Source organism: Dipteris shenzhenensis, chromosome 21 (genome assembly GCF_047967505.1).
Source record: "Dipteris shenzhenensis isolate YYH24624 ecotype China chromosome 21, Dip_SZ_1.0, whole genome shotgun sequence".
Classification (NCBI taxonomy): domain Eukaryota; kingdom Viridiplantae; phylum Streptophyta; class Polypodiopsida; order Gleicheniales; family Dipteridaceae; genus Dipteris; species Dipteris shenzhenensis.
In genome coordinates, this window is record NC_141616.1 from 17024323 (window position 1) to 17047459 (window position 23137).

At 40.5% G+C, this 23137-nt stretch overlaps 1 protein-coding gene across 1 annotated transcript; it reads right to left on the minus strand.

The window, feature by feature from the left end:
* Positions 1-4699: 4699 nt before the first annotated feature.
* On the minus strand, positions 4700-6863 carry LOC147888558 (patatin-like protein 2). The gene is made up of 8 exons (XM_087392317.1): positions 6753-6863; positions 6486-6670; positions 6213-6393; positions 5914-6087; positions 5755-5829; positions 5410-5671; positions 5069-5288; positions 4700-4781 (listed from the first exon to the last, which is right to left on the minus strand). Exons 1-8 carry the CDS (start codon positions 6861-6863, stop codon positions 4700-4702), a joined length of 1290 nt encoding a protein of 429 aa, XP_087248443.1.
* Between the last annotated feature and the right edge of the window lie 16274 nt (positions 6864-23137).

Below are 23137 nucleotides of genomic sequence, written 5' to 3' on the forward strand. Positions count from 1 at the left end.
CCTATTTAGGCCTACCGAGAGCTAGAAAGCAGTTATTATATAGTGCAAACTTCTTCAAAATCTTGTGGATCACACATGTAATAGCTATCGGTTCATACCTCTGGATATGGTTTCGCTAGTGAAACTATGATCTTGCCTTCTTCACACACTGCTAGTTATAGTTGAAGGGAGCCTCACCCTTAACAAGAAATGCTTATTCTTAACTTGCATTCTATTATCAGAATAATGTATTGAGGAAATCCATTTTTTTCAATCATTTAAAAGATGTTTCCATTGGCAAAACTATGAATGGCATTTTTATTTAATCATTTGAAAGATGGTTTCACTCTGTCATTTTTAATTTAATCATTTCAAAGATGGTTTCACTGTGTCATTTATATGTTTTTCTTCTTGTGTAGGTGAGCTTATTGAAAGTTGTGCAACAAATGCCTCCAATAAGTTTGGTTTCTTTTTCTTTTTCTAGTTGCATTTCACCTTTGCATTTTTGCAAATCTTGTAATTGAGTTCTTCAAACGTGTAGAGAAAGAAACATGATGTGTCTAGTCCTATCACAAGGAAAGGTAGCAAAAGGAAGAAGCAAGAGTCAGAGGTCAATAATGAGCTGAAGGAGCTTGAGCAAGTTGACATTGAAAATGATATTGAGGATCCTGGGGACAATAAGGATAAAACTATAGATGATCCATCCAACAAAGCAGGAGTTAAAGATGATGTGGAGGATATCATTCCAAAGCGTGTTGAGAGACCATCAGGTACAAATATTTTAGAGCTTCTTACAGTAACTAAAAAAATTCCACCTCCTCGAATTCCCTTGTGTCGTTGTCTCATAAACCTAGTTGTGCATCAAATTAGGAATGATTTGACCATTTTGAAAAGAGCATTTGAAATAGAGGGATACATTCCGACAAAAGGAGGACAAAAGGGTCTTTTATTCTATCTATCAAAATGCCTGATGGGTCTTCTAAGGATGTTGATGATGTCACAAGATAATAACGTTGGGACAAGAATTGGAGCTTAGATAATGATGAGTTTGAATCAGAGATAATTGGCACACCATAGAGCTTTCTATCAAACACAATGTTCTTCATGTGGGAAGGAAATCATCGTACGGCATCTTGAATGGAAAGCATAGAAGAGCTTTACACAAATATCAAGTCTAGACACATTAGAGTGCAAGCTTGTTTTACTTACATATTACATGCACTTTAGCTAACTCTAACTCTCGTAAATTGGATCCACAGCAAGCTGCGATGGGTCGTCTTCCTACGGATGTAGAGACGCGGCGCGCATTTCGGATAGGAACCAAGCCGTGGTTCATTGAGCAAGAGGCAATGGGAGCGACAGTCGATTGGGCTGAGGTGGCTGCTCGCACGGTATAAGTTTACTCCTGCTTGTAATCTCACTTTTTAATTTAAGTTCCAATCTAATTTTCGATTTATATGGTTCAGTCTCAGGGTCAAAGCTCAAGCGTCCCATCATCAGAGACGAGCGATCAACAGGGGCAAGGATCGGACGCAGGTGTCGATGACGAAGGAGAAGACGCAGGTGTCGGGGACGAGGGAGAAGATGCAGGTGCCGAGGACCAGGGAACAGCCCAACAAGACGATTCGGATTCGGATTCGGATTAGTAGTGGTAGTAGCATTTTTCATATCCGCTCGTTAGAGCCATTTTGTATCGCCCTTTCACAGGGTAATTTTGTTTCAAACACAGTTGTATATGTATATGCATTTCTTCCTCATCATTCACAAGAACAATTTTGTATCACCCTGCAAGCAAGGGAAATTTTGTTATAAAAAACTTTCTTTTGTAATTACAAAAAAAAAAAAAAGGTTAGTGGGGCTAAACAGGGCTTCCTTTTGGCCCTGTTTAGCCCCACTAACCATTTTTTTTACCTTCTGTTAATCGTCGCTATATAGCGACGTTTACCAGTGTCGCTATATAGCGACGATTAACAGAGTCGCTATATAGCGACGATTATATCGTCGCTATATAGCGACGTTTTCATCGTCGCTATATAGCGACGATTAACAGCGTCGCTATATAGCGACGGTTTATAGCGACGCTCCTTTTCCGACGATTTTAACGACTTTTATAGCGACCTTTGCGCCCGTGAAAAAAAAAATTTTTAATGTAAAAAGCGTCGGTATTTCCGTCGGAAAATGGCCTATGCCTTGTAGTGTGAGCACTAGATTTTATAATGCAAAAAATGTAAATCTACCACGTGGAACTAATGGGGTATCCATAACATGTACACACACAGTTTGATGCTTAAGGCAAAACATTACAACAACAGTGCATTAGGATTGTTTTTTAATTATCAGAGAGGATCATGGGCAAAAACATGGAAATGTTCATTCTTGGTCATGCAAAGGGGATCCGAATACCATGATATTTTTCATGAGCCTAATATAGGTGAGTTTAAAGCCCTTGCAAAGTATCATGGCCATCAGATCCCATTTGCATGACTAGAAGACCATCGAGGCATTGTTATGAACCATCAAAGAGGTTGCATGGGTGTAAAAACATGGACATGTTCATTCTTAACCATGTAATTAGGATCATATGGCCATGATATTTTGCACAAGTCTCAATATAAGTGGCTTCAAGAACCTTGCAAAGAATCATGGCAATCAAATCCCATTTGTATGACTAGAAGACCATTGAGGCATTTTTCAAAATGACCAAAGAGGATGTTGCATGGGCAAAAACATGGGAATGTTTTTCCTTGACCATGATAATGGGATCTGATGGCCATGATATCTTGCACAAGAATAAATCTAGGTGAGTTTAAGACCCTTGCAAAGTATCATATCCATCCAGTCCCATTTGCATGACTAGAAGACCACTGAGGCATTTTTTTGAACCAGAAGAGAAGATGCATGGGCAAAAACATTCTTGACCATGAAAATAGGATCCGATGCCATTATATTTGCACAATCCTCAATCTAGGTGCATTTAAGACCCTTGCAAAGTATCATGGCCATCGGGTCCCATTTGCATGACTAGAAGACCATTGGTGCATCTTTTTAAACCATCAGAGGGGACATATGGGCAAAAACATAAAATTTTTCATTCATGTTGCATGTAGCCTACCCCATCTAGTAGCTTTGAAGAGGGAAAGGATTTAGAGAGGGAAAGGAATCTAGAGCCAATATAGATTGAAGGGAAGGAGGAGGTGGTGAGGATGGACTAAATTCCTCCTACGGTGATGTAGCTTTAGAAAATCAATGAGGTACCCAGATTTTAGGTAATGTCTCTCTTTTCTTATAGAGTATATGTTTGTACACTGTTTTAAAAATTCTTATACTTGACCTTATGGCCTTATACATTCATGCACCCTCAAGGGAATTTTTGTATTGTGATTATATGTGCATGCCCTTTGGAGGGAATTTTTGTATTATGACTTGCATTATATGTACATGCCCTTTGGAGGGAAAATTTTAATTACATTTTGTAATATATATTCATACCTCTTCAAGGGTTTTTCTTAAACACATGTGATCACTCTTTTATGTTAACTTATGGTGGGATAGAATGGGAGCAACAAATCCCCATTTTAACCCTCCAATTTTTTGTAAAATTCGATAATGCTAATGCTCAATGCATAAATCATGCTATTTTTCAATAAAACTTTTATTGATGCCGGATGGATGTATCGATGGTCTAACAACAATGAATATACTGACGGATATACTAATGCTTCTATAGTTGAAACAAATTTTGTTTTGTCACAAATTCCATTGATATTAGTATCAAAAGTTGCCCAACAACTTGTAGCAATATTAAGCTCTCAAGAAACCACTCAAAAGGGTCCTTACTAATGTGTCTTTCATTATGATAATATATTTCTTTTATATTGATCCCTCAAGAAATCTCATAAGAAGATCCATATCAATGTATCTTGCATTGTGATAACTAGCTCTTTATTTAAGTATTTGTTAATGGAATAGAAAATTTGATGATGGAGAGCTTTGATCTTGTAGATCTAATACATATTTGTCTTAGTAATTGTAGTTTCACATAACTAGAAATTGGTTGAAATCTAATCAAGACTTTGAGAAAGGACCATGAATGATAGCTCAATGAGTTATTCACCTGATTAGAACTCATTAGTGCCCAACCAATGTTCATAAACCATATTGGTCAATGCATAGGATGAATTAAGCTTCAATATTTGTGGAAGTCTTTATCTTACTTATTTTATGGAAATATTATTTGGCTATGAAGAACCATCCGCAAAACCATGTTGAGAGATACTGAAAGAAGATGATGGAAAGAATTTGTCGTAAAAACATGCTGAATCGTTGAAATTTTACATCAATGGCTTGAAGTATGTGTATGAATAATCAAAGAATGTCAATTAGCTGTTTATACCAAGCATAATTAGCTAGATGATTCAAGGCCTCTATATATTATATGTGGAGATCAAAACTTCATGGTAGTTTTTTTCATGCTAATGCAATGGGCACTAATGAGGGCATTTGGCTCGTCTTCACGTTGAATCATACAGAAGGATGACAAGTACAGTTGTGCTTGCTAGAGCTAAGGATCATGCGACAATCCGCTTGCTTGTTGCTAAAGGCCCCTGCACACAATAAAGTTGTTCAGCTATCTATTGAGAGGTATAAGGAGAGCCGAAAATACTGAGAAAGAAAGAAAAATCCCAGAGGTAAGATATACTTGCCCTTACTATGGAAGATCTTAGGAGTGAGCAACATTAAAGTGTGATTTGGACTTTAAGGCAAGCCTAGCTTGCTTTTCACGGGCAAGCATTTTGGCAAACCTACACAAATGCACACCCGTTAGCAATTTGGGAAGAACCAAATGCGGATCCTCTTACCAAGTGGAGAAAGAAACATAAGATCTAGAATAGTTACGATGTGAACTCTAACATTGTAGGAACATTAGATATACCTTTTTACAATAGTCAGGATACTCGTGTGAAAACATAAGCTATGCCTTTCAGAATATAAGTTAAAACATAAGCTATGCCCAAATAGGATACTCGTGTGAAAACAAAAGCTATGCCTTTCAGAATATAAGTTAAAATGGTATTTTCTGAACACTAACCTTGCGAGGGCTTGCCGATTTGTGCCGAGCTCTGGATGTGGAACGTGCTTTCCAGACACCGGGTCGATTCTCGTCACGTGTTTGTCAATGAGATGTTTGCCGATTCGTGCTAGATTCTCCAGATTTTCCTTGCTTGCATTGTCCATGGATGCAGAATCACCTTCCAGATCGGTTGCCTGCTTGTACCAGAGCAAAAGATATGGTGGTATTATGAGAATGGCTGTCAGTCAAATAATTTGAAAATAATAGGTTTACTTCATTCGTAATTGGTTTGCAGATCAGACACTTCCATTTGAGCCGGAATTCAAAAGTCTTGTATTTTGCATAGCTGTTCGAATTACCGATTGCTTCTGCTACCCTTCCCACCTGGATCCGAATGTAGTTACTGCGCGATACAACCGACTGGAACAAAGATGAGACATTATAATCCACCATGTCCTGCGTGCCCTCCAGCGTAATATCTAAGAGGGGACATGTTTTCTGGTTGTAGATCCATGATAAGACCCCCCACGAAGCAGCATCCTTTGCGCTGTATGACGCTGCTTGCGATTTTGTCCCAGTTCCCAAAGACAGCACCAGCAAATTGTCCCACGGATGCTGCTTCTGATGGCATCGCAGATCAGAATTGGTTAGCTCGTTGTTTTCGTGATGATCGACAAAATTTCATCTCCTATCACATCACGCACCTCACCATCCGCCTCCACCTGGAGATTTTTGGCATGCACAATGTGTGTGAGGGCGTGGGTAATCGCCAAGTGTGCCTGCAAGAATTAGACATTGACTGTAAGCGTGCATTTACGTGAAAACAAGTCTCTAATTGCATTTCACCAAGAGCGTCCGAATACCGATCTTACAGGATTGTTCGCCACAACTCCGCCATCAATCATATGGAAAGTTCTGGTCTCGTCTTTTGAATTCGTCACACTAAATAAGTGCGGTGGGAGGTACGTGGGTGCTGCAGTTGTGCTCCTACATACGTCTCGAATGTAAGCCTTCTTGAGACTGTCTTCCACTTTGGCCTGCGAAAAGAATAGGACTATAATGAACGCTCAAACCTCTCTCTCTCTCTCTCTCTCTCTCTCTCTCTCTTTCTTGTACGCACACATATTACGTGAAAATTTTAAGATGGGAGGAATTGTGCAACCTCCGACGTTGAGAAAAACACGGGCTGCAGTGTTGCAATGTCGAAAGCCGGAATCAGAAGCTCCGTAAGGGCTTCGTCCATCCGCGTATCTTTAAGTGTACTTTTTAAAAGGCGTTCGATTGCATGGGCTGAGTACTTCGGACCATTTATAAGCCTTGTAACCGTGCCAAATACGCTAGAGCTGAAGTCAGAAGAATGACGATGGGGAGGGACGTTAGTTATGTAACTTAACCAATATAGTTGCAGCAAGGCCTTGCCAGGGAGGGAGCTTACATGCTTTGAGCAGGAAATATAAGGCCGCTATCGTTCAAATAGAATTGGCTAATCTCTTCCGCTGTAAATAATGGCCGCTTAAATTCGTTGGGTGATGCGAGCATGGCTGCGATCAAACCTCCCGTGCTTGTACCGGCGATTATGTCGAAATAATCAGCAATCCTCGCCTCTGGGCCATCAATATCCTGCCCAGATGAACAGTTCATTTCTTAAGATCGAGATCTTCATCAAGTATTGTCCCGGTTTCTTGAATCAATTCCATTTTACCTGAAGAAGAGTTTCTAAGAACTCCAAAATTTGCGCTGGTATGATGCCTCGAACACCTCCACCGTCGATAGAGAGTATGGTAAGTGTTTTACCGGTGTTTGCTTGATTCATGTCGGACTGCTGCATTCTACAGGCCACTTGCAATAATCATGAACTTCTCAAGGTAGAGTGGATCAACTGCAATGAAAGATGAGCTAGGATTGAGTAAAGGAAGCAACATGGGGGATTTATACAGCCGGCAGGTGAGAGTTGCGCGATTGACAAAGTAACTCTAAACGATATTAGTGCTGACGGGGTGAGACTTCTACGGCGAAACATCAGAGGCACGTGGACGGAATACATGATCTGAATAGGGGGGCTAGGAGAGGAAAATTTCCATTAATTTATAGGAGAAACGAGGTAGGAGGTGGCGTACTTGCGCACTCTTCGCAAGGAGAGTAAAATGTGAGCTTGTGAGCTGCATATGCTTGTGTTACGCGTACTATTCCATATTCTCACGTGGTGGAATTAGGATTGCATGGCAAAACGTCCACAGTTTACACATGCATGTGTTTCGTAGTCAATTCATATTCTCAAAGGATTGCATGGGTATCATCGAGAAATATTTATTAAAATGTTACTTGGATTTCCAAAGTTTTTTTAAAGATGACTTTTTTTGCCCTTGCCCTCCCCCAAGGGCAGGTATTATTAGAATTTTCAGTTTTGAAGAAATGGAATTCTCATTTAGGATTTTAGAAATTCATTAATTGCCTTTTTTAGGATTTGTCCAAGTCCCACTTAAATCGTCCATCTCTCTCTCTCTCTCTCCCTCCCCCCCCCCCCCCCTCTCTCCCCTTCCTTTTCTCCTCTTCCTTCCTTTCAATTCATCATCTCCCATAGTCTCTGCCCTCTTTTGCTCATTGTTGCAAATTCAATTCATCTTTTTTTTCGCTATTTTGGATCTCGAGCAAGCCTTTTGAATGACTTGTTATCATTCACCTTGTTCATATATGTGCATACTTGTAAAAATTTAATGAAACGCATGGCAGTTTTATACACTGGCACATATATGCATGATCACCTTTTATAAAAGTACAACCAAGGTTACTTTATTAGAGTCCAAGGAGCTCCCATATTCTTATTTGACATTAAATGGACTAAGCAACGTTGATAGGATCACATATTCTAAATGATGAATCGTGCACACAACCTACATGGAAATCCTTATTGTTTATCACTAAGTATACAACATGAAGTAAACATGTGCATCCTCCCCAAGCGATGATGTGATACCTTAAATCATATTTAAGGAAACTCAAAGAAGCTTTTATTATGTCCATAGTCCAAGTATGTTGGAGTACATAGAAATAAATATTTGTCCTAGTATTTTAAAGCACATAGAAACAAAGTAGGCAATGTTTTTAATGAGAGTTAGAAATGTGGCTTACTATATAAAATTTAGATCATGTGAAGATTATACCGATTAAGAATGTCTTTGAAACAAAATTCATAATACCTATCAAATTCAATATTTGTATAGATGCTAGGGTTTGCTTGGCTACACATTGTTTTCATCTTTTGCACCTTACGTGTGCATATCTTGTTACTTTGTTGATGTTTTAAGGTTATGTTGTGGTGTTTGTTGTTGTTTATCTTATTTTAAGACTTTCAGTAGGTTTGGATGCTTCCAGGATCATCAACATGTCCTTTTACATATGCATATCTTGTTACTTTGTTGGTATGTCTAGGTTATGTTGTGGTGTTTGTTGTTGCTTGTCTTATTTTTAGACTTTTGGCAAGATTGGATGCTTCCAGGTGATCATCAAAATGTCCTTTTATAAAATTTGTTGGTTTATGTCCCAACTTTTGTAGGGTGTAGTGTTTTTGGAAGGTGATGTATAGTTTGGCCATCTGTAGTATCTTGCAAGGTAAGGAGGTAAGGGTGATTCTATTTAGAGATTTTTTCCATCTTTTGATATGGCTAGATCTATTTCCCGATTGGAGTCATAGTGGGAGCATAGAGAGTATCATAAACATGGGAATATGGTTGCTTGGGATAAGCAATATGTTACATATAGGGATGAGGGTCATTATTGGTGGAGTTAGGTCAAATTTTATTGCCATGGATTATGTGAATGGGAAAATATTACCATGACATCATAATATCTCTACTAGCTTAGATTTTGGTAAAGATGACTTATATGATTTAATGATGGTGTTACCCTTATGTTTGTCTTTGTCTCTATTTTTGGGTTTGTGTACAAAATTGTTGATGATTATTCCATTGAGAGTGTAGTGCGAGGTGAATACCCTGAGTGTTTGTTGAGATGTGCACTTGAATGGAGTTGTTAGGAGCAAGTGAGGGTTGCTTGTGTGCTTGATTCACTACGAGGCATAGGCCCTTTTCCAAAGAAAATACCGATGTTTTTTACACTAATTTTTTTAAAAAACGGATGCAAATGTCGTTATAAGCGTTGGAAAAGAACGATCGCTATATATAAGCGTCGCTATATAGTGACACTGGCAAACGTCGCTATATAGTGACACTCATAAACATCGCTATATAGAGACAATTAACAAAACTAAAAAAAAAGCATTAGTGGGGCTAAACAGGGCCATAGCAAGCCCTGTTTTGCCCCACTAATGTTTTTTTTTGGTAATTACAAAAAAAGTTTTTTATTACAAAATTTTTCTTACGAAAAGGGTGATATAAATATTCCCAATGAAATGATCGAGCAACAAAAGCATATACATGTCGAAGATATACAACATTATTTGTTACAAAATTACCCTTTCGAAAAGGGTGATACAAAATCGCTCAAACGAGCCGGTATACAAAATGATATACATGGCGAAGTATATGCAAACTATTACTACTACTACTACTACTCATTCGAATCATCGTCGTCATCCTCGTCCTCTTCTTGTTGGCTTGATCCTTGGTCCTCGTGAGTTGCGCCTGCTCCCTGACCCTCGTGAGCTGCGCCTGATCCTTGGCCCTCGTGATTGCTCACCTCTGGTGATGGGATGCTCGAGCTTTGACCCTAAGAGTGAAACTATATTAATTGAAAATTAGATTGGAACTTAAAGAATAAAACAATTTAAAAAGTGAGACTTATACTGTGTGAGCAGCCACCTCAGCCCAATCGACTGTTGCTCCCATTGCCTCCTGCTCAATAAAGCATGGCTTTGTTCCTATGCGAAACACGCGTCGCGTCTCTGCATCTGTAGGAAGATGACCCATTGCAGCTTGCTGTGGACCCAATTTACGAGAGTTAGATAAAGTGCATGTAATATGTAGTAAAACAAATAGAACAATACATTAAATGAGAAGAAGTAGACTTACCACGGTTGCCTTGAACACCAACCATCCGCCTGCACCAAAGTGCGAAGTACCTATGGCGTCCAACCGTCTCCTCGCAGCCCTCCTCTGACCCTCGAACATTTCAGGATGGTTCCTATTCTGCTTCTTGAAGAACTTCCAATCAGCTTTGTCTACCCAACTGGGTTTAGCCATCTCCTTTGCGATGGAAGTATGCAATGATCTACGATGCTTCAAGACCAAACCCATGCGCTCTCGCATGTAATTCTCATTGAACTCCCAATTTGGTGGGTTAGGGTATTTTTCTTTTAATTCATCGATGACCGCTTGCTTCTTTTGGTCATCTTGATACCACCAATCAGTAGCAATGCCACTCTTGAAGTGGTCGCTCATCAATCGCCTCATGGTGGCCATCACTGCTTTGCCCTTTCTATCTTCTATTATCTCTCCGACAGTCGTGATTTGATAGGAGAGGTTCTCGACTGGGTAAGGAGGACTCATGGTAGTGGCAGAGTCAGAGCGAGTGGAAGCTCTGCGAGCACTTCCAGAGTGAGGAGTAGCAGTGGGAGTAGGAGAGGGCAAGGGACCTAATTGATACTATGTCTCGAGACCAAGTGGAGACTTGTAGGGATGTGAGTGTGCTGACTCATCTACATCTCCCGAGTCAGCACAACATACGTGGCCCCTCCTACTCTTCCTTCCCTTACAATAGGCACACGTAGGTGATGACCCCTCGATCGAAGGGGCACGAGGGGACGGTTGGGCAGTAGGTCTAGCTGTCGGTGTAGGAGAGGGAATTGCTGAGGTTCTCTGAGGTAGTAGAGAGAAGAATCTTACTGCCTCCTCATCGATCATCTGTGCTACAAACTCGTCGGGACTCCCAACAAAGCCATGGGCTGCTAGCAGAGGAGTTCCCCGAGGGGTAGTTACAATGTTACATCCGGAGGAGTCGGGTCGTAGGGGTAGGCCCCTGAGGTGTCGCCTGAGAGGAATTAAAGTCCTCTAGAGAATAGAGATCATGATGTCTCCTCCTATGAGGCTGTCCATACTCGTTGGACATGCGATGTGATCCCATGTCTAACGTAGACACAAACACGAAAATAAAAAACAAAAAACAAACATAAGCATAGGCATATGCTTATGAAAAGAAGACAAAAAGAGAGGAAGAGAGAAGAGAAAGAAGAGACAAGGAGGAAAAAAGAAGAGAAAGAAGAGAGAAGGAGAAGGAGAAGGAGAAGAGAAAGAAGAGAGAAGGAGAAGGAGAAGAGAAAGAAGAGAGGAAAAAAGGAGAAGGGTAGGCATAGGCATAGGCATAGGCATATGCTTATGAAAAGAGATCGAAAGAGAGGGAAGAGGGGGAGAAAGCTTATGCTCATGCTCATGCTTATGCATGAGCATACGAGCATAAAAGAAAAAGAGAGAAAGCTTAAGCATAGGCAAATACATATGCTTATGAAAAGAGATCGAAAGAGGGGGAAGAGGGGGAGAAAGAGAGAGAAAAAGAGGAAAATGAGACATGCTCATGAGGGAAGGAAAGGAGGAAGAGGGGAAAAAGAGATTGAAAGAAGGAAAGGAGAAGGAGAAGGAGACATATGCTCATGCTTATGCTTATGCTTATGCTTATGCATGAGCATAAGAGAAGGAGACATATGCTTATGCTTATGCATAGGCAAATACATATGCTTATGAAAAGAGATTGAAAGAGAGGAAAGGGGGGGAAAGAGAGAGGAAAGGAGGAAAAGAGGAGAAGGAGAAGGAGAAGGGGAAGGAGAAGGGGACATATGCTCATGCATAAGCATAAGCATAAGAGAAGGAGACATATGCTCATGCTTATGCTTATGCTTATGCATGAGCATAAGAGAAGGAGACATATGCTTATACTTATGCATAGGCAAATACATATGCTTATGAAAAGAGATTGAAAGAGGGGAAAGAGGGGGGGAAAGAGAGAGGAAAGGAGGAAAAGAGGAGAAGGAGAAGGAGAAGGAGACATATGGTCATGCATAAGCATAAGCATAAGAGGAAGAAGAGGGAAAGGAAACAAAGCATATGCTTATGCTTATGCATGAGCATATAAGCATAAAAGAAAAAGAGAGAAAGCTTAAGCATAAAAGAAAAAGAGAGAAAAAGAGATTGAAAGAGGGAAAAGAGGGGGGGAAAGAGAGAGGAAAAGAGGAAAAGAGATTAAAAGAGGGGAAAAGAGCATAAACATAAGAGAAGGAAGAGGGGAAAAGAGATTGAAAGAGGGAAAAAAGAAGAGGGGAAAAGAGATTGAAAGAGGGAAAAAAGAAGAGAAGGAGGGAAAAAGAGATTAAAAGAGGGGAAAAGAGATTGAAAGAGGGAAAAAAGAAGAGGAAAAAAGAAGAGAAGGAAGAGGAGAAAAGAGGGAAAGAAGAGGGAATAGGGGAAGAGAGGGTTCCGACGCCCATCACTGCAGCTAGCGCTTAAGGCACTAGCTGCAAACCAATGCATATAACAAAAATAACAAAAGGAAAGAAGAGGAAGCACTTTCTTACCTGGAATAGTCCCGCTCGGTGTTTTGTCGACTGGCCCTATAAAAGAGAGGAAACATACCATTTTTCAAATAACTAGTTAGAGGAAGGAGGAGTTTAAAGATGCAACTTCTCAAAGGGATTGGATTGAGGAGACAAGGAAAAAGAGGAGGAAGAGATATACAAAAAAGACTAAAAGAGGTGAGTCTTCTTTCTTTCACAAAATCTCGTTTTTTGTCTTTAACCCTTAAAAATCAAGCACATCTGTACGGAGAAGAGCGTACGGCTGTCACTGTAGATGCTGATTCCGTACAGCGGGAGGAAGGTAGTACGGCAAAGTACAGCAAAGTACTTAATGCGTGGTACCACTGAAAGTACGATTGCGCACTACTGCAAGTACGGCGTACGGCGAACTACCACTGAAGGTACGTGATGACGCAGAATACGGAATACGTACGGAAGGTACGGCGAAGCAGGAATGCAAGGTACGTGATGACACAGAATACGGAATACGTACGGAAGGTACGGCGAAGCAGGAATGCAGTACAACGACACTAGCATATAGCCTTAGCAATACAAGGAGAAACATGCTTCAACACTCACAAAATGAAATCTCAAAAAAAACGAACCTACATTGCTCAAAGAGACTCACCTTCTTGAAAAACTTCTTTTCACACAAGCAAAGAGGGAGAAGGGTGGAGAGGGAGCACAAGTGTTAGGAGAGGGGTTGAGTAGTGGTGAGGAGTGGAGAATAGAGAGGACGAAAGCGAGGTCATCGGATATGAGGTGGGAGAATACAAGGAGAAACATGCTTCAACACTCACAAAACAAAATCTCACAAAAAACGAATCTACATTGCTCAAAGAGACTCACCTTCTTAAAAAACTTCTTTTCACACAAGCAAAGAGGGAGAAGGGTGGAGAGGGAGCACAAGTGTTAGGAGAGGGGTTGAATAGTGGTGAGGAGTGGAGAATAGAGAGGAGGAAAGCGAGGTCGTCGGATATGAGGTGGGAGAATACAAGGAGAAACATGCTTCAACACTCACAAAATGAAATCTCACAAAAAACGAACCTACATTGCTCAAAGAGACTCACCTTCTTAAAAAACTTCTTTTCACAAAAGCAAAGAGGGAGAAGGGTGGAGAGGGAGCACAAATGTTAGGAGAGGGGTTGAGTAGTGGTAAGGAGTGGAGAATAGAGAGGAGGAAAGCGAGGTCATCTGATATGAGGTGGGAGAAGAGATTGCTTTTCCCACAATAGAGATGCTAAAGAAAGCGCCGCGTCGCGAGGTTTCGGGTTTTAGCCCATAGTGTCGCTATATAGCGATGCTGGTCAGTCACTATATAGCGACGCTTATATTTAAAAGCATCGCTATATAGTGACAGAACAGAGCAAATCATTGCTATATAGCGATGGAACAGAGCAAAACGTCGCTATATAGTGACGCTTCAGGGCACTTATTATTAAAAGCTAAAAAAGAAGCTCATAGGTGGCTATTTTATTACTGTTAATAGATTTCCTTGCAACTTATGTTGTGATTTTAGAAGTGTGTAGATGGAAGGGACGAGTGGAAGCTCATCAGATAATGCACCAATGCTCAGGAGCACAAAGTGGCTTACGGAGAGGTTGTATTATCATTGCACTCATTGCAAGCGAGAAGTACGACATCAACATCGTATTATCATGCGCCACTTGCGGATGTATGGGGAGGAGCTCGAACCAGTACCCACCGTTGGTGTTGCAGTGTTGATGGATTATTGGTAAGTCAAAGCTATTTGAGTTTGTGGTTTATATTGGATACCATTATGATACGAAACCTTGAGACAAGATCTTACATTTACACGAAATCTTAAAACAGGATGAGGAGGTTGACGAGGGTACGCATATACCTTCACACTTTGAGCAAGACTATAGTCTCCTGGATGATAATGAGGGTATGGTCGACATGCTGGATTCTATTTTTAGGGGCACTACATCCCATCTACATGTGATGTCAGAGTCTGAGGTCAAAATGCGAGAGTTGCAATCAACACAGTTGTACGAGGGTGCTAGGATGTCTAAACTACGTGCTTGTCTCTCAATCTTAAATCTGCAAGTCAAGTATGGGTGGTCGTTTTTAGGGGCACTACATCCCATCTACATGTGATGTCAGAGTCTGAGGTCAAAATGCGAGAGTTGCAATCAACACAGTTGTACGAGGGTGCTAGGATGTCTAAACTACGTGCTTGTCTCTCAATCTTAAATCTGTAAGTCAAGTATGGGTGGTCGGATACAAGTGTCTCGGCCATAATGAGGTTAGCTGCTGCATTAATTTGACTCATTATTTGGATATTGTTTGTTTTGAGAATCATCATGTATGGATTATTGTACCGAATCATCATTATTCGAAGCCTATGTATGTTTGAATTGTGATAGGTTGCTCCAGAAGATGTTGCCTGCACCAAATACCATGCCCGCATCAAGAGATGAAGTGAAGAAGATGCTAACAATGGTGGGTATGGATTATGATACCATCCATGCTTGCCATAATGATTGTATTCTCTTTCATCATGAGCATGGAGATTTGGCTAGTTGTTCGAAATGTGGGGAACAACGATATAGAGATGACTCGCAAGGTGAGCAGATACCGGTAAAGATCTTAAGACACTTTCCCATCATTGCAAGAATACAGCACACGTTCCGATGCAAATCCATAGCGGAGTTGATGACATGGCATGCATCTCATCGGTCCACTGATGACACATTGAGGATTCCCACAGATTGTGCAGCTTGGAAGCACATAGACAATCAGTGGCCGGACTTTGCGAGGGAGCCATGCAACTTACATCTTGGGCTCGCCATGGACGGCGTGAATCCTTTCGGGTTACGCTCGACATCTGGGTCGACATGGCCCATAGTCGTGGTGAATTACAATATCCCACCATGGCTAACAATGAAAAAGGGACACCTCATGCTTGCACTACTTGTGCCAAGGAAGTACAAGGCAAAAAATATGGACGTGTACATGGCACCTTTGATAGAGGAGTTACAGATATTATGGAGAGGAGTGCGGGTCTTTGATATTTCCAGAGCTCTTACACATACCAATGATATTTTGGTCAGGGGTATCTTGATGTGGACCATGCATGACTACCCAATATATGGAGAGTGCGGAGGTACGTGGTCGTGTCTCTACATGTATAATATAGGATTATGCATGAAAACTTTGAAGGGATTTGTAAGACAAAGAGCAAGACCAGAAGCAAGCATGGCAGAGGGATGGCTTGTGCAAGAGTCAATAGTATATATCACAGAGTTTCTTGCATCCACGGATCCCAATATGCCTCAAGCTTGGCATAACAAGGATGATTATCGCATCATTGGCGAGGTTCCCCAAGGAAAAGGGATTGAAAGAAAGATGAGCGAAGAGCAAATGGAGAAATTCAATAAGTTTGTATCCTCGATAGCCCTGAGATGCAGAAGTTGATTGAGAGATATGAAGTGGCCAAAGCAGAAAGAATAAATGCAAGGATGAGATTCAAAGTAATGTACAGTCGATCGCAACCATATCCACGGGATCTAGCTCTTCTCCCCACTCACATGTCACTTGATTGGCTACAACTGGCTCTACGTAAAGCCGAACGCGATGGAGAGACAATAAACGAGCACGAGCGAGAGTTATCATCTGGATGTATAATGCATGTAAGTTTCTTACCTCTTGATGTAATTAAGTAATTATTTATGGCAATATATGCTATAAAATAGATGCATCTTCATTGTTTTAATGATGCTCTTTTACAGTACAAAAAGTACAGTGCATTATGGTCATATGGACGACATTTTCATGTGGAACACATCGATTCAAAGAGAGTCACGTATGATTGTGGAGTCATGGCTAACTTCACACAAGATAGCCGAGCAAGTGCTTCGGATACCAATCTTCTCTCCTCACAGTTGGATTATTGTGGAACCATACGCGAAATCTATGAAGTTGATTTCAGACGATTTAGTATTTTCATTTTTGATGTAAAATGGTTTAGAACTATTTACAATAGTCCCCATGCGACAGTGAGAAAAGATAGTAGCGGTTTCTTTGGAATAGACTCCACCAAACATTGGACTGATGAAAGTGATACTTTTGTTCTTCCTGAGCACTGTGAGCAGGTGCATACTAATGATTTAATTAATCGAAGCTTTCATTTTTAAAGATCCATTGATACATGTACTTGAGCATAATTTCATATATATAATTGATGACATCTGGCACCCATCTTCAATATAGGTGGTTTTTCATTCGGATCGTTCTGATCCAAGATGGTGGTACGTGATCCAAGTTGCACCACGAAGTAAGCAAATTTTTGAAGATAGAGATGTGGATATGGAGATGCCACTACGAATGCCGGATCCAATTGATCCCAATGAATCTAGTGAAGAAGATGAAGATCACAATATGAGCTAAGAGGAAGATGCCCATAATGACATCACATGGGAGGAAGATGGAGATCACGATATTGAGAAAGAAGACAACGATCATCAAGAATCACCACACTTTATTGAAGAAGATGATCAAGTACTTTTAGGTGAACGTACGATGCTAGAGTACGATGATGATATAGGAGATCAACTCGGTATAGAGTTGGAGATAGACTTGTTTGGCGCCTTAGACTTGGCTCAAGATGAAACAATTGATGTAAATGCTCTTCATTGATTTTTTTCATCTCAAACTTGGACATGAATATATGAGCTTCAAAGGCTTGATGTACATTCTCTCATATTTATATTCTCTCAAAAGATCAAACATGTATGAAAATTTAAAAAAATTTATCATTGGAAAAAACTAACTTTTAAGGCCTATATGAGTAAAAAGCCTCTCTAGAAAACGTCGCTATAAAATAGTATCTCAGTGTCGCTATATAGCGACACTTAAAAGTCGTTATATAGCGACCTTTGTAATAGTCGCTATATAGTGACGTTTGCCTAAAGTCGCTATATAGCGATGCTTTATGGGACGTGCTTTTCATACCGACGATTAGCACCCCGCACATGCTAAACGTCGGTACCTAAATGTCATAATAGGATCCATGTGTAGTAGTGTCTCTTTTTCTTCTCTTTTTATAAGCATATGCATTTGCCTATGCTTATGCTTATGCATGAGCATATGCTCATATGCTCATGCATAAGCACAAGCTTATGCTTTCTCTCTTTTTCTCTTATGCTCATATGCTCATGCATAAGCATAAGCATATGCTTTCTTTCTTTTTCTCTTATGCTTCTGCTCTTTTTCCCTCTTCCTTCTCTTATGCTTATGCTCTTTTCCTCTCTTCTTTTTCCCCTCTTTCGATCTCTTTTCCCCTCTTCCTTCTCTTCTTTTTTCCCTCTTTCAATCTCTTTTCCCCTCTTCCTTCTCTTTTGCTTACGCTCTTTTCCCCTCTTCTTTTTTCCCTCTTTCAATCTCTTTTTCCCTCTTTCTTCTCTTCTTTTCCCCTCTTCTTTTTCCCCTCTTTCAATCTCTTATTCCCCTCTTTCAAACATATGCTTTCTCTCTTTTTCTCTTATGCATATGCTTTTGCTTCTCTTATGCTGATGCTCTTTTCCCCTCTTTTAATCTCTTATGCATATGTTTTTTCTTCTCTTATGCTTATGCTTATGCATGAGCATATGTCTCCTTCTCCATCTCCTTCTTCTTTCCTTCTCTTCTTTTTCCCTCTCTTTTTCTCTTCTTTTCATAAGCATATGCCTATGCCTTTGCCTATGCTTATGCTTATGCATGAGCATATGCTCATATGCTTATGCATAAGCACAAGCATATGCTTTCTCTCTTTTTCTCTTATGCTCATATGCTCATGCATAAGCACAAGCATATGTTTCTTTCTTTTTCTCTTATGCTTATGCTCTTTTTCCCTCTTCCTTCTCTTATGCTTATGCTCTTTTCCCTCTTCTTTTTCCCCTCTTCCTTCTCTTATGCTCATGCTCTTTTCCCCTCTTCTTTTTCCCCTCTTCCTTCTCTTATGCTTATGCTTTGTATTTTGTTATACATGGGGATCATCATTTTTTAGCCATTCCCATTGTGCAATAAAAAAGTATGCTACACCAATAAGGTTTCGTGTTCCATATCATCCAAAAAGTAGAAATTGTATGTGTGCTACGCTGATCTAGACACTGAGTTAGCAACCAGATTGGCACCAATCGTACAAGGAAGAATGCCTATACATGATACACTACAACCATTGGCTGCATTTTTTATGCTTCTTTCAATGCAAAGTATATTAATGCTTTTTTCAAAAACTCCTAAGCATAGGTATTAGCCTCCATATAAATGTCGATATGAAAATGTTGATATTATAGTTAAAGAAAGCGTTGCTATAACCATCAATAAATCAATTTTTGACACCAATATGGATGGAAACATTGACTTTGGGAACCAATTTTCAATGCTTATATGGACGAAGATATTGATGCTATAAGGGAAACTTGAAGCTGTATCGATGAAAATATCAACGGAAATATCGATGTTGTAGATTTGGGGCAAATTTTTTTTGGAATAGATTAGGGCTTATTTATTCTTAATTAGCCCTTCTATAAAAGGTTTACATTCAGTTTGTATAAAAGTTTCTATATTCTCTTTCAAAATTGAGTACAAAATCTCATGTTTCCGTGAGTACAAAATTATATTCTCTTGCAATTTCTATATCCTACTACTCTAGCCTAGTCCCTGCTACTGTCCTCATCATTGCTCCCACCCTCCTCATCACTCCCACCCTCATCATCATCATCCCCTCCTCCTCTTGCCTCTCCACCTTTGACATCCTCTTGGCAAGCTTGTTGCAAGAATTCATCTCCATCTTCCTATTCAAGAAGCACACGTGTTAGAGGTTAGCATATCCAATAGTTGTTCAATTTGAGCATGTGAACAAAAATGGGTATAGTAAGTGCTTACATTCAACAAGGGAATTAATTCCCCACTCGCATCAAGTAAGTCAAACAAGGCTTGTGTACCGTTGTCGTATGCATACAAGTACTCCTCTATACTAGAAGACCTCACCCCCCAAAAAATATGTAATGAAAACAATGCAGAAGAGAGAAGGGCATACAACGGCCAGCCAGTCATCCTACAACGAACTGCCATACAAAGGACTAGTTGGACGCTCCATGCAAACGACTGCCAACGGACTCCCCCAGAGAGTGCAGACTTCCAATGAAATGTGCCCAAATGACTGGTAGACAATGACTTGGCGAGATCCTAAGCTCACCGGCTCCCTACTCCAAGGCACTGCAGGCTAACATGACCTTTTGGCTAAGGCAACGATCTCCTCCATCACCACGGTTCACGAATCCTCTACTAACAACCATAGCGCAACTCTCCATCAACAACTAAGACTCTAATAGCCATAGCCTTCTGTGGCTGCTCACGTAACAGCAGCTGCTCTTCCAACGACTTTGCATCGCTACCTCCTGTGCTCCTACACAGAGTCCAACGAGTTGCCTTCAACACCTTCAACAAAGGCAAAGCCTATAGACTCCAAGCACACCCGTGACCAACCTCTCCAACCGGGTCCTCAAACAACCACGCCACCTCATGACTCTACTCCACAACGAAAGCCTACGGCTCTAGCCGGCCGCGCAACTCTAAAGCTCACCTAAGCGGCTCCTTCAATAGACATGAGGCTTCTTCCACAAAGGCTCCATAGGCTACGGCATCGACAAGCTCACAGCCCCCATGAATCCAATGTGATCTGAGGACAGTAGCAGCAATGACTGCACACACGTAGCTTGCCAACGATCCCCATGACCTCAACAGGAAAGACGACGAAATCTTGAAGATTTTGGTAGCCCTCCTTATGATACGTGGCAGTAGCCTGATCCCATCATCAGTGGCTAGTCAAGTGCCACATCATCATAACCCAATTGACACATGGTAGACAACTGCCAGGTCAACAATCTTATCGAAACACATCATCAGGGTAGTCATCGACTGCCATGTCACTCAGGCCACATCACCCCTACCAACTCAACTACCACATCATCAATGACATGTCATCTGCCACATCGTGACATGTCATTTACCACATCATTTGCCACATCATCAATGACACATCACTTGCTATATCTACAATGGCATCTACAGCTACACAAATAGTTTTTGCACCTGTAGCAGATCCTGCCATTTCTCGAGCTTAGGTAGAATGGGATAAGAAAGACAAGTACGCCTATCATCTGATCAAGCAGAATGTGCAAGATGTCATGCTAGGACAGCTCAACACAGTCAAGACATCAAAAGAAGCATGGGATATGTTTGCAGCTCTTTACGAGTCTAAGAACACATCCAGGATTCTCACACTGAGAAACCAGATCAGCTAGAGTTTCTGCAACAATGAAACCGGTCATGCTTATGTACTTCGGATAAAAGTCTACAAAAATCAACTTGCAGCCAGCAGGAGAGACTATGAACCCCGCAGAAATGGTTCAAGTGATCCTGAATGGACTAGGAGAGGGATACAAGAATCTAGTCTAGAGTATTGCCATCCAATGACGAATTCCGACACTGGAAGAACTTCAGTCAGTCTTACTTGGTGAAGAACTCAGAACTCAGGCAATTCAAGCTCAAAAAGGTCATTCTAATGATCAGGCATTCATAGCTTTAGGCAGAAGTAGAGGTAGAGGTAGAGGCAGAGGCAGAGGTAGATCATACTAGAGAAGTGGTCATCATCAACAACAAAATCAAAGTCAGCATCAGCATCAGAATCACCAAAGAGGAAACCATTCCAACCAAGGAAGATTTCAAGGACGAGGGAATGCATCCACCAATGTGTCAAACATCTAGTGCAACTACTGTCACAAGTTTGGACACTATGAAAGAGATTGCTGCAAGAAGCAATACAACTAAGGCAGTCAATCCAGTAGTAATCGAGGAAATTTTTGCGGCAGAGGAAATCATCGTGGTGGACATTCTAGTCACAATCATTTTACAAATGAACATGGGAATATGTTTCTTGCAAGCGAGGAAATGCAGCAGACTGATACAATGTACCTAGACTCTGATTTCAATCCTAAAGAGGATTACAGCTATTAAGCCGACCAAGTGAAATAGGATCCTTGGTACATCGGTGCATCATCTCATATGATAAATCATCAGGAACAGTTCACAGAGATGGAACCACTAGAAGGTCAAAAAAATGTCATCTACACAGTAGACAATAAACCAAATCCAGTTCAAGGGATAGGTGTTATCCCTATGAATAGTTTCACTAGTATGAAAGGATTGATGAAAGATGTGTTCTATGTTCCGAAGCTTAGCAAGAACCTCTTGTTAGTAGGTCAAATGACGGAACACAACTACAGAGTCATCTTCGACGAAGATGAATGCAATATCAGAGATAAATCCAAAAGATGTCAGCTAGTAGCAAAAGGTGTCAAGGAATGATTCTTATACAGAATGCTATCTACAGTACTAGATAAGCATGCCGTGTTAGCTCAACTGCAATAGATGCCACTATCTGCAAAATGGCACAAGAGATATGGTCATGTCAACTTCAAGTACTTGTTAGATTGCAGGAATCAGAATATGGGACTTGGGATCCTGAAGCTATAGTTTCATGGAAAAGTTTGCAAAGCATTTTGCTTCAGCAAACAAAAGCGAACCAACTTTGGCAGAAGTACCTCTCGTGCACGAGGTATTCTTGATTTGATTCATACAAATGTATGGGGTTATGCCCAGACCTGCAACATCAATGGTTCACTTTACTACTTGACTTTCATCGACGACTACAGCAGATATTATTGGGTCTACTTTCTAAAAGAGAAATTTGAAGTGTTTTCCAAATTTCAAGAATTCAAAGCCATGGTAGAAAACCAGATAGGCAGAAAGATCAAAGTCATGAGATCAGATAGAGGAGGTGAATACATCTCTTCAGCATTCATGAACTTTTGCAGAAATCACGGCATTCGAAGACAATTCACTTGTGCAGATACTCCTCAATAGAATGCAAGAGCTGAAAGGAAGAATGGGACTTTAGCAGATAGTGCTAGAGCAATGCTTAGTGAGAAGCATCTTCTGAATCAGTATTGGGAAAAAGCAATAGCTACAGCAAACTACTTGATTAATTGGCTTGCTACCGAACCGATATAGCGTATGACTCCTTATGAAGCATTCACTGGTATAAGCCACACATTGGGCATCTCTGCATATTTGGTTGTATAGCATATGCCCACATACATGATGATCAATCATCGCAGGAAATTGGATGCAAAGTCATGCAAATGCATCATGGTTGGCTACAGCAAAGAAAGCAAAGCATACAAGTTGTATGATCCCACTCAGATGGGTAACTATGTATAAACCCTCTATATCACGTGCGTTCAAGGCATATTTGTAAAATCCCTTATCTGTAAATTCTTCCTTGATAAAATGTACCCTTATTCTATACAAATCTGTAATTTTTTTCCAAAATTATTTTAAATACACCCTTATGTAGATTAATTTTTGGTAATTTAAAAGTATCCTTCTATTGAACTCACATGATAGGGTTACATATGATGAGTGACCCCCCTAGTGATCCCATCAACCGCAAAGTCATTATCTCTAGAGATGTAATCTTTGATGAAGAATCAGAATGG

What these genes read in the sequence shown, in the direction of transcription:
- LOC147888558 (XM_087392317.1), bottom strand. Translation starts at nt 6,863, where the DNA reads ATGAATCAAGCAAACACCGGTAAAACACTTACCATACTCTCTATCGAC. An exon ending in AAGGGTAGCAGAAGCAATCG is followed by an intron (nt 5,289 to 5,409) that starts GTAATTCGAACA and finishes TTTGACTGACAG; the next exon opens with CCATTCTCATAATACCACCA. An exon ending in AATCGGCAAGCCCTCGCAAG is followed by an intron (nt 4,782 to 5,068) that starts GTTAGTGTTCAG and finishes GCATTTGTGTAG; the next exon opens with GTTTGCCAAAATGCTTGCCC.